The sequence below is a fragment of the Lepisosteus oculatus genome, chromosome 12 (assembly GCF_040954835.1).
Source record: "Lepisosteus oculatus isolate fLepOcu1 chromosome 12, fLepOcu1.hap2, whole genome shotgun sequence".
Lineage (NCBI taxonomy): Eukaryota > Metazoa > Chordata > Actinopteri > Semionotiformes > Lepisosteidae > Lepisosteus > Lepisosteus oculatus.
In genome coordinates this window covers 39,640,318-39,651,872 of record NC_090707.1, presented here as the reverse complement: position 1 = coordinate 39,651,872, position 11,555 = coordinate 39,640,318, and the positions used below count along the sequence as shown (strand labels likewise).

Below are 11,555 nucleotides of genomic sequence, written 5' to 3'. Positions count from 1 at the left end.
CTACTGTAGACTGAGAGAGAGAGAGAGAGAGAGTGTACTCCTGGTGTGAGACAGAGCAGAAGTCTGAGCCCAACACTGTTAACTATCTCGACCAGTGAGCTAGCAGGAGTGTGGGAACAGTCTGCAGCTCCTGGTCTCACACTACATGACACAGCTGATGACCTGGTCCTGCTGTCGCCCACAGAACAGGGGCTGCAGCTGGAGCAGTACTGTCAGACCTGGGCACTGCCAGCCCATCTGGACCCAGAATCAGGGCTGCAGCAGAGCCTGGCACAGCTGGAGCAGTACTGTCAGACCTGGGCACTGCCAGCCCATTTGGATAAGAGCAGACTCCCCCTGCACACTACTGTACACTGACACTGCACTGAGAGAGAGAGGGGTTAATACACACACTCCTCCTGCACACTACTGTACACTGACACTGCACTGAGAGAGAGAGGGGTTAATACACACACTCTTCATCCTTGAGTGGGCTGGACATTGTCTATGAGCCAGGCTGTTGATCAGCAGTCAAGGATGTCTGGGAGTGATAGGAGAGATCAGAGCCACTGAAAACCAGACAGAGAGAAACATTTGAGAGTCGATGAGTCCTTGAGAGTCAGTTTCAGCTGAGAGGAGCGAGAGTGCAGAGACCGGCGCCTCACCAGAACCACACCAGAACCACACCAGAACCCACAGGGACTCTCCAGCCGCCCCCGGAACCAGAGCACAGAGACCGGAGCTACACTTCACCAGAACCACACCAGAACCCACAGGGACGCGGCGAGAGCTCTCTGGAGAGTGTCCTGCTCAGAGGCCCCGGTTCGAGAGCAGGACTGTGCTGCGCAGTGTCCCCGGTTCGAGAGCAGGACTGTGCTGCGCAGTGTCCCGGATTCGAGAGCAGGACTGTGCTGCGCAGTGTCCCCGGTTCGAGAGCAGGACTGTGCTGCGCAGTGTCCCGGATTCGAGAGCAGGACTGTGCTGCGCAGTGTCCCGGGTTCGAGAGCAGGACTGTGCTGCGCAGTGTCCCGGATTCGAGAGCAGGACTGTGCTGCGCAGTGTCCCGGGTTCGAGAGCAGGACTGTGCTGCGCAGTGTCCCGGATTCGAGAGCAGGACTGTGCTGCGCAGTGTCCCGGGTTCGAGAGCAGGACTGTGCTGCGCAGTGTCCCCCTGGATTCGAGAGCAGGACTGTGCTGCGCAGTGTCCCGGGTTCGAAGGTGACCAGTGCAGCAGGGATGACTGTGCTGCCCAGCCTCCTCGTGCTGCTGGCGCTGACCGTGGGCGCAGGCCTGTGCCGGGCACAGACTGGCTCCCCGATCCCGGACAGCGAGACCCCGGCGCCGGCCCAGCAGCCTGCCGGGTCCGAGCTGGCCTTCCTGCAGGCCCGGTCCGGCTCGCCGCCTCGCGCAGGGCGCCCCTACAGCCTGTCGCTGAGCCCCGACGACTACCACTACACCCCCCGCCCCCGGCACCTGCGGCCTGCCCGCCTGCTGCGCGTGCTGGGCCCATCCTTCGACCCGTTCTGGATGTCGGTGGAGCGGCCCGCGGAGCCGGACCGGCAGCGCCGCCCCCCCGCCGACGCCTCGCCCGAGCTGCGCCAGGGGGCTGCCCGGTACCGCCGCAAGCTGGAGCAGGAGGCCCACGACCTGGAGCTGGGCTGGACCGGCGCCGCCGAGCCAGAGCGCTTCCGGGCCTGGCTGGTCCAGATGGCCACCTGTCGGCTCTCCCACCAGTGGGTGGACATGGGGCCTGTGTTCTGGCCGCGCTGGGTCCGGCACACGGACTGCGAGGAGCCCGGCGCCACACACAGCTGCTCCTTCCCGGCTGGCATGTCCTGCAAGCGGGCCCAGGTGACCCAGATCAAGATCCTGGCCTGGCACTGCTGGGGTGCGGGGGGCACAGGGGGTGCAGAGAGAGTAGGGGATGTGGGGGAACCAGGGGGTACAGGAGGTACAGGGGGCTCTGGGAACTCAGGGGGCTCAGGGGCTACAGGGGGCTCTGGGAACGCAGGGGGCTCAGGGGGTACAGGGGGCTCTGGGAACGCAGGGGGCTCAGGGGCTACAGGGGGCTCTGGGAACGCAGGGGGCTCAGGGGGTACAGGGGGCTCTGGGAACGCAGGGGGCTCAGGCAGGCAGTGTGTGTGGAGGCAGGTGCCCTACCCTGTGGTCACGGCCTGCAAGTGCTCCTGCAAGTGATCGGGAGCGGGTTCGACACACCTGGCCAGGACTGAGCTCTTGCACTCTGGGTATCAGGGTATTGGGGTTTCAATGTATAAGGGTATCAGGGTATCAGAGTATTGAAGTTTCAGAGTATAAGGGTATCAGAGTATTGGGGTTTCAGAGTATAAGGCTATCAGGGCATTGGGGTTTCAGAGTAAAAGGGAATCGGGGTATCAGAGTATTGGGGTTTCAATGTATAAGGGTATCAGGGTATTGGGGTTTCAGAGTATAAGGGTATCAGAGTATTGAGGTTTCAGAGTATAAGGGTATCAGGGTATCAGAGTATTGGGGTTTCAATGTATAAGGGTATCATGGTATTGGGGTTTCAGAGTATAAGGCTATCAGAGTATTGTGGTTTCAGGGTATAAGTATGAGGGTGTTAGGGTATTGGGGTATCAGTGAGGAAAGGGCTTTAGGGTGTCAGGGTATGAGGGTCAGCGCGGTGGATGCTGTAGACAGCGGAGGCGGTTTGATTGGGTTTTACACGTGGATGAACCTCAGAGCAGGACAGACCGTGCAGGACCAGCGATCGGCCAGCAGGCGGAGCACTGAAGCGGTGACTGTGCTGTAGAGAGACTCCGGAATGCTTGATTTAAATAACCTGTTCATCTGTTTTCACCTTGTAAATGTTTTATAAAAATCTTTTAATAAAAATACTTACCAAAGACTAAATCTTTCTTTAAAATACTGATATATGTTATTCATTAACATCTGTACTTTTTATACAGCGTCTCAAACTGTGTACTACCGCTTAACAAGAATTTAGCCGATGTAAATTCTCTACGAAAACAGGAAACGTCAACGCGTACTGACTGCCCCTTTAAGAAGCTAAACTGCCGCCTCGCTGGTCCCGCCCACTAGACCTCCAATTGGCTGTCAGCCTCACTCCCACCGCGACACGCCCCTCATCGCCTTGATTGCGTCACCCTGGCTGTGTCTGTGGCACAGTAGCCATGCTGCGCTCCGCCGGCTGTAGGCTTGTTGCCCCCCTGAGGGGTAGTTTTTCCCCCTCTGTGGGGCAGACGGCACCTGCCCGCGGCTCGGCCGCACTGGCCCAGGCCACAGCGGTGCTGGAGGGCGAGCTGGAGAGTATCCGCTCCGCGGGCACCTGGAAGAGCGAGCGGGTCATCACCTCCAAGCAGGGCCCGCGCATCAGAGTGGAGGGCAGCCGGGGCGGTGAGTCAGCTGGGCGCGGGTCCGGACCGGACCGGTCTGGGATCGGGTCTGGACCGGGCTGGTCTGGTCGGGTTGGGCTGTGCAGTGTGTGTGTCTCTGCTGAGAGCTGTTGAGTGTGTGTGTGTTGCTCTGATGTGGGCTGTGCGGCGTGTGTGTGTCGCTCTGTATTATTATATACTGTAGCTCTGTGTTATTATATAGCTCTGTGTTATTACATACTGTAGCTCTGTGTTATTATATAGCTCTGTGTTATTACAAAGCAGACACGCTGTCACGAGTCACTACACTCAGACAGAAGATGTCTGTACACCCACTTGCACGGATATCATTCAGCTCTGCTGCATCTCTTTCTCACACTGGCAGAGCACTGTGAGCTCACCATAAACCCCGGACTGTCCTTACAGAAAACCACTCTCCTCTCAGATCTCATTGGCTCACTCATTGTATTAACCCCTCTCTCTCTCTCAGTGCAGTGTCAGTGTACAGGAGTGTGCAGGAGGAGTGTGTGTATTAACCCCTCTCTCTCTCAGTGCAGTGTCAGTGTACAGTAGTGTGCAGGAGGAGTGTGTGTATTAACCCCTCTCTCTCTCAGTGCAGTGTCAGTGTACAGTAGTGTGCAGGAGGAGTGTGTGTATTAACCCCTCTCTCTCTCAGTGCAGTGTCAGTGTACAGTAGTGTGCAGGAGGAGTGTGTGTATTAACCCCTCTCTCTCTCTCAGTGCAGTGTCAGTGTACAGGAGTGTGCAGGAGGAGTGTGTGTATTAACCCCTCTCTCTCAGTGCAGTGTCAGTGTACAGTAGTGTGCAGGAGGTGTGTGTGTATTAACCCCTCTCTCTCAGTGCGGTGTCAGTGTACAGTAGTGTGCAGGAGGAGTGTGTGTATTAACCCCTCTCTCTCTCTCAGTGCAGTGTCAGTGTACAGTAGTGTGCAGGAGGAGTGTGTGTATTAACCCCTCTCTCTCTCAGTGCAGTGTCAGTGTACAGTAGTGTGCAGGAGGAGTGTGTGTATTAACCCCCCTCTCTCTCTCAGTGCAGTGTCAGTGTACAGTAGTGTGCAGGAGGAGTGTGTGTATTAACCCCTGTCTCTCTCAGTGCAGTGTCAGTGTACAGTAGTGTGCAGGAGGAGTGTGTGTATTAACCCCCCTCTCTCTCAGTGCAGTGTCAGTGTACAGTAGTGTGCAGGAGGAGTGTGTGTATTAACCCCCCTCTCTCTCTCAGTGCAGTGTCAGTGTACAGTAGTGTGCAGGAGGAGTGTGTGTATTAACCCATCTCTCTCTCTCAGTGCAGTGTCAGTGTACAGTAGTGTGCAGGAGGAGTGTGTGTATTAACCCCTCTCTCTCAGTGCAGTGTCAGTGTACAGTAGTGTGCAGGAGGAGTGTGTGTATTAACCCCTCTCTCTCACTGCAGTGTCAGTGTACAGTAGTGTGCAGGAGGAGTGTGTGTATTAACCCCTCTCTCTCTCAGTGCAGTGTCAGTGTACAGTAGTGTGCAGGAGGAGTGTGTGTATTAACCCCTCTCTCTCTCTCAGTGCAGTGTCAGTGTACAGTAGTGTGCAGGAGGAGTGTGTATTAACCCCTCTCTCTCTCTTAGAGATGCTGAATTTCTGTGCCAATAACTACCTGGGTCTCTCCAGTCACCCAGAAGTGATCTCAGCTGGGGTGGCAGCTCTGCAGCAGTATGGGGCCGGACTGAGCTCTGTGCGCTTCATCTGTGGAACTCAGGTGAGTGGAGCCGTGTGCCTGTCTCTCGGGGCCCCAGTGTCTCGGTCACTCGGGGGCCCCAGTGTCTCGGTCACTCGGGGGCCCCAGTGTCTCGGTCATCGGTGTCTCTGCTCACTCAGGATCTGCACAAGTCTCTGGAGAGGAAGTTGGCTCAGTTCCACGAGAGAGAGGATGCGATCCTGTACGCCAGCTGCTTCGATGCCAACGCAGGAATCTTCGAGGTACAGACACTCTCTCTCACCCTCACACTCACTCTCTCACTCTCTCTTCATACTGTCTCTCACACTCCGGAGTTTCCCTGTGTCCTGTCCTGCCTGTCAGGTCCTGCTCACTCCGGACGACGCCGTGCTGTCGGATGAGCTCAATCACGCGTCCATCATCGATGGGATTCGCCTCTGCAAGGCCCACAAGTACCGGTACCGGCACCTTGACCTCAACGACCTGGAGGACAAGCTGAAAGCTGCCCAGGTACTGATCCACATCCAGCTGTACTGCATACAGTATGGTAGTGTGTCAGTGTGCAGGAGGAGTGTGTGTATTAACCCCTCAGTGTGCAGGAGTGTGTGTATTAACCCCTCTCTCTCAGTGCAGTGTCAGTGTACAGTAGTGTGCAGGAGGAGTGTGTGTATTAACCCATCTCTCTCTCTCAGTGCAGTGTCAGTGTACAGTAGTGTGCAGGAGGAGTGTGTGTATTAACCCATCTCTCTCTCTCAGTGCAGTGTCAGTGTACAGTAGTGTGCAGGAGGAGTGTGTGTATTAACCCCTCTCTCTCTCAGTGCAGTGTCAGTGTACAGTAGTGTGCAGGAGGAGTGTGTGTATTAACCCCTCTCTCTCTCTCAGTGCAGTGTCAGTGTACAGTAGTGTGCAGGAGGAGTGTGTGTATTAACCCCTCTCTCTCAGTGCAGTGTCAGTGTACAGTAGTGTGCAGGAGGAGTGTGTGTATTAACCCCTCTCTCTCAGTGCAGTGTCAGTGTACAGTAGTGTGCAGGAGGAGTGTGTGTATTAACCCCTCTCTCTCTCTCAGTGCAGTGTCAGTGTACAGTAGTGTGCAGGAGGAGTTTGTGTATTAACCCCTCTCTCTCTCTCAGTGCAGTGTCAGTGTACAGTAGTGTGCAGGAGGAGTGTGTGTATTAACCCCTCAGTGTGCAGGAGTGTGTACTAACCCCTCTCTCTCTGTAGAAACACAGGCTCCGGCTCATCGCCACAGATGGGGTGTTCTCAATGGACGGGGATGTGGCTCCCCTGCGGGGGGTGTGTGACCTGGCGGAGAGATATGGGGCGCTGGTCTTCATCGATGAGTGCCACGCCACCGGATTCCTGGGGCCGCGCGGACGGTGAGGGCGAGTGGGGTGTCCCCCCAGTGTCCCCCCGACGTCCCCCCGGCTGTGACCGGGCTCATGCTGTTCCCCTCCTGTCCTGCAGGGGCACCGACGAGCTGCTGGGGGTGATGGACCGAGTTCACATTGTCAACTCCACGCTGGGCAAGGCTCTTGGGGGCGCTGCTGGTGAGACCCCTCCCTGTCTGTCTGTGTCCAGTTTCTCTGGCCAGGCTGTGGTCACTGAGCCTGTCCTCTCTGGACAGCCAGGTCTGCCTGTGTCCAGTGTCTCTGGCCAGGCTGTGGTCACTGAGCCTATCCTCTCTGGACAGCCAGGTCAGTCTGTGTCCAGTGTCTCTGTCCAGGCTGTGGTCACTGAGCCTGTCCTCTCTGGACAGCCAGGTCTGTCTGTGTCCAGTGTCTCTGGCCAGGCTGTGCTCAGTGACCCCGTCCTCTCTGGCCAGGGTGTGTCCAGGCTGTGCTCAGTGAGCCGGTCCTCTCTGGCCGGGCTGTGTCCAGGCTGTGCTCAGTGAGCCGGTCCTCTCTGGCCGGGCTGTGTCCAGGCTGTGCTCAGTGACCCGGTCCTCTCTGGCCAGGCTGTGTCCAGGCTGTGCTCAGTGAGCCGGTCCTCTCTGGCCAGGCTGTGTCCAGGCTGTGTCCAGTGAGCCGGTCCTCTCTGGCCGGGCTGTGTCCAGTGAGCCGGTCCTCTCTGGCCGGGCTGTGCTCAGTGAGCCGGTCCTCTCTGGCCAGGCTGTGTCCAGGCTGTGGTCAGTGACCTGGTCCTCTCTGGCCAGGCTGTGCTCAGTGAGCCTGTCCTCTCTGGCCGGGCTGTGTCCAGGCTGTGTCCAGTGAGCCGGTCCTCTCTGGCCGGGCTGTGCTCAGTGAGCCGGTCCTCTCTGGCCGGGCTGTGTCCAGGCTGTGTCCAGTGAGCCGGTCCTCTCTGGCCGGGCTGTGCTCAGTGAGCCGGTCCTCTCTGGCCAGGCTGTGTCCAGGCTGTGCTCAGTGAGCCGGTCTTCTCTGGCCAGGCTGTGTCCAGTGAGCCGGTCCTCTCTGGCCGGGCTGTGTCCAGGCTGTGCTCAGTGAGCCGGTCCTCTCTGGCCGGGCTGTGCTCAGTGAGCCGGTCCTCTCTGGCCGGGCTGTGTCCAGGCTGTGTCCAGTGAGCCGGTCCTCTCTGGCCAGGCTGTGCTCAGTGAGCCGGTCCTCTCTGGCCAGGCTGTGCTCAGTGAGCCGGTCCTCTCTGGCCGGGCTGTGTCCAGGCTGTGTCCAGTGAGCCGGTCCTCTCTGGCCGGGCTGTGCTCAGTGAGCCGGTCCTCTCTGGCCGGGCTGTGCTCAGTGAGCCGGTCCTCTCTGGCCGGGCTGTGTCCAGGCTGTGTCCAGTGAGCCGGTCCTCTCTGGCCAGGCTGTGCTCAGTGAGCCGGTCCTCTCTGGCCGGGCTGTGAGTGAGCCGGTCCTCTCTGGCCGGGCTGTGTCCAGGCTGTGTCCAGTGAGCCGGTCCTCTCTGGCCGGGCTGTGTCCAGGCTGTGCTCAGTGAGCCGGTCCTCTCTGGCCAGGCTGTGTCCAGTGAGCCGGTCCTCTCTGGCCGGGCTGTGTCCAGGCTGTGTCCAGTGAGCCGGTCCTCTCTGGCCAGGCTGTGCTCAGTGAGCCGGTCCTCTCTGGCCGGGCTGTGCTCAGTGAGCCGGTCCTCTCTGGCCGGGCTGTGTCCAGGCTGTGTCCAGTGAGCCAGTCCTCTCTGGCCGGGCTGTGTCCAGGCTGTGCTCAGTGAGCCGGTCCTCTCTGGCCGGGCTGTGTCCAGGCTGTGTCCAGTGAGCCGGTCCTCTCTGGCCGGGCTGTGTCCAGGCTGTGCTCAGTGAGCCGGTCCTCTCTGGCCGGGCTGTGTCCAGGCTGTGTCCAGTGAGCCGGTCCTCTCTGGCCGGGCTGTGTCCAGGCTGTGTCCAGTGACCCGGTCCTCTCTGGCCGGGCTGTGTCCAGTGAGCCGGTCCTCTCTGGCCGGGCTGTGAGTGAGCCGGTCCTCTCTGGCCGGGCTGTGTCCAGGCTGTGTCCAGTGACCCGGTCCTCTCTGGACAGGGGGTTATACCGTGGGCCCGCGGTCCCTGGTGGAGCTCCTGCGCCAGCGCTCCAGGCCGTACCTCTTCTCCAACACGCTGCCCCCGGCTGTGGTGGGCTGCGCCAGCAAGGCCCTGGACCTGCTCACGGCCTCCAGCCAGATCGCACAGAGCATGGCGGACAAGACCAGGAGGTCAGCAGGGGGGTCAGTGTGAGTGTGTGTGAGTGTGAGGGAGGGAGGGAGTGTGAGTGTGGGTGTCTGTGAGAGAGTGTGTGTGAGGGAGTGTATGTGAGTGTGAGTGTGTGTGAGTGTGAGGGACAGTGTGTGAGTGTGAGGGAGGGAGGGAGGGAGTGTGAGGGACAGTGTGTGAGAGGGAGTGTGAGTGTGGGTGTCTGTGAGAGAGTGTGTGTGAGGGAGTGTATGTGAGTGTGAGTGTGTGTGTGTGTGTGTGAGGGAGTGTATGTGAGTGTGAGTGTGTGTGTGTGTGAGGGACAGAGTGTTAACCTGCTCCTCTGTCTCAGGTTCCGGGTGGCGATGACAGAAGCGGGGTTCGCAATTTCGGGGTCAGATCATCCCATCTGCCCCGTCATGCTGGGTGATGCCCGTCTGGCCTCCCTCATGGCTGATGACCTTCTAAAGAAAGGTGGGAGCCCTGGCACCCCTGTGTCCGACTGTTCCAGCCCCTGGCACCCCTGTGTCCGACTGTTCCAGCCCCTGGCACCCCTCTGTCTGACTGTACCAGCCCCTGACACCCCCCTGTGACTGTTCCAGCCCCTGAAACCCCTCTGTCTGACTGTACCAGCCCCTGACACCCCTGTGTCTGACTGTTCCAGCCCCTGACACCCCTGTGTCTGACTGTACCAGCCCCTGACACCCCTGTGTCTGACTGTTCCAGCCCCTGACACCCCTCTGTCTGACTGTACCAGCCCCTGACACCCCCCTGTGACTGTTCCAGCCCCTGAAACCCCTCTGTCTGACTGTACCAGCCCCTGACACCCCTGTGTCTGACTGTACCAGCCCCTGAAACCCCTCTGTCTGACTGTTCCAGCCCCTGACACCCCTGTGTCTGACTGTTCCAGCCCCTGACCAGGTGCACAGTCACAGTCTGACTGTGCCGGCTGCCTGCGGATCAACTCCTTTCTCTCCACCAGGGATCTACGTGATCGGATTCAGCTATCCTGTGGTTCCGAAGGGGAAGGCTCGGATCCGGGTCCAGATCTCAGCGGCGCACAGTGATGATGACATCGACAGCTGCGTCGCTGCCTTTGTGGAGGTGGGGCGCAGGCATGGCGTCGTGTCCTAGCTCCGCTGGTGCGCCCCCGATCCCCGCGGAGAGCAGTCGGCGTGCGGCTGTTTGTGCATCTTTGTGGGAGCGGGGGGGTCTGTGGGCGAGCAGGGGGTCTGTGGTGGGCAGGTGGGTGGGGACACAGTTTCTGTCAATAAAAGTGTTTTGGAGAGCTGTTGTCCCTTTGCTGTCCCTGCTGTTGGAGAGAATCCGCCGTAAACCCCGGAGCGGATCAGAGCTCTCTGCGCTGTAAACCCCGGAGCGGATCAGAGCTCTGTGCGCTGTAAACCCCGGAGCGGATCAGAGCTCTGTGGTTTGTTGTGCCCGTTGTGCCTTCTGGTGGTCGTTTAGGGTATTTCTCGCTATTCTGTCCCTGCTGCCTGGATGTGCCTGTCTCTGATACTGCTAAGTGCCTGCCTGTCATTAAGGTGTGCCCATTATCCCGCACAAGTATCTTTAAAAGTAGCGATCTGACCCCCAGCAGTGAGAGAGCTGAGCCGAGTCTCTCTCCTGTAGGGTGAGTAACACTTCCCTGCTGTGACCACCAGAGGGCGCCTCACTGCTAGTCTATTGATCTAGAGATGATAATAATAATAATAATAATAACAACCACCTTTATTTACAAAGCACCTGTCCAAGCCCAAGGACGCTGTACATAGTAATAAAGAGTCCAGTAAAAAAAACTGAATTAAAAATAGCATACAGGTTCACACAGAATAAGGGCAGACGATTCTGAGCTCGGATCTGAAGAGGGTTAAAAAGTTCTCTTACAACCGGAGGAAGGGCTTTACCATTCCTAAGGTTTAGGAATTATAAATTGAAAAGTATTTCTGTTGTAAAACGCATCAATAAAGATTACTGTAATATCCTTTACACGGAGGGTTGTGGGTTTTAGAACAGACGGCCCGGCCGGTTTCAGCGACACCCTGGGTCGGATTAATTAAAACCGGGGTAAGAGCTATTGCACAGGCGGACCGGATGGACTCCGCTCACGTGCGCCCCCTCTTCCGGGCCTTGTGACGCCTACAGTGAGCGCGGGGCGTTGTGGGATATGCGCGCTTCCGGCGTGACGTCAGACGTCCGTGTTTTTATTTAAATACAAAAGGAAAACACAACAAACGGGTATAAACATACAAATATCTAATGTCTCAACATGGCACAACAAGGTAGCAACGAGTGAATGAAACGGGGAAAAACACTGTTCCCAGTACAGAGGTCATGTGGTGTTAGGGGTTACATTAAATACGTTTATATGCCAAGAGCCTTTTGTAGACCAACTCACCAGGCTTATTTTGTAATATTTTCAGTGACTTAGAGTATAGCGTGAATGAGATAGAAAATTCTCTAAAGCTTATAGGATTCTTTTTTACTCTACACGAGTGTATGTAAACCTTTGCAAACAAGAGAATAACATTTACCATTATACGGACATCTTTGTTTGGATTCGAGACTCCGAGAACAGTATCTTTAAAAGTGAGATGTGCGCGAATATTACTATTGTATAGCCAAGAACAAACCGAGGGCCAGACAGTTGTTGAATGTTGACATGAGAAAAAAATGTGCGCTCTTCAGGACACTCTGCTCAAAGCGGTTTCCAGGTCCTGGGGATCCCCTCCACCCCCCGCAGTGTGCAGCCAGAGTGCGCCAGTCCGCGCCCCACACACCAGCTGAAGGACCACTGCACCTTCACGGACCGGGTCAACTCCAATGCGTCCTAACGATCTTCTGAAAAGAAAATGTATTTACTGGCCTGGCCGTCCGTGCCTCTAATGAAGCCAGTGTGGATAAAAAGCCTGTAACACAATCTAATATCTCC

The 11,555-nt window shown here is 57.4% G+C and overlaps 2 protein-coding genes across 2 annotated transcripts; both read left to right on the top strand.

Annotated features, from left to right (window-relative positions):
* The first annotated feature begins 1,131 nt into the window (after positions 1–1,131).
* On the top strand, positions 1,132–2,489 carry LOC138241963 (uncharacterized). Its single transcript, XM_069196292.1, has one exon. It carries the CDS (start codon positions 1,216–1,218, stop codon positions 2,173–2,175), a length of 960 nt encoding a protein of 319 aa, XP_069052393.1. The 5' UTR covers positions 1,132–1,215; the 3' UTR covers positions 2,176–2,489.
* A 622-nt stretch (positions 2,490–3,111) lies between these two features.
* Positions 3,112–10,139, top strand: gcat (glycine C-acetyltransferase). Its single transcript, XM_069197189.1, has 9 exons — positions 3,112–3,375; positions 4,964–5,094; positions 5,214–5,315; positions 5,416–5,562; positions 6,274–6,428; positions 6,517–6,599; positions 8,475–8,646; positions 8,976–9,097; positions 9,606–10,139. Exons 1-9 carry the CDS (start codon positions 3,153–3,155, stop codon positions 9,755–9,757), a joined length of 1,287 nt encoding a protein of 428 aa, XP_069053290.1. The 5' UTR covers positions 3,112–3,152; the 3' UTR covers positions 9,758–10,139.
* The last annotated feature ends 1,416 nt before the right edge of the window (positions 10,140–11,555 follow it).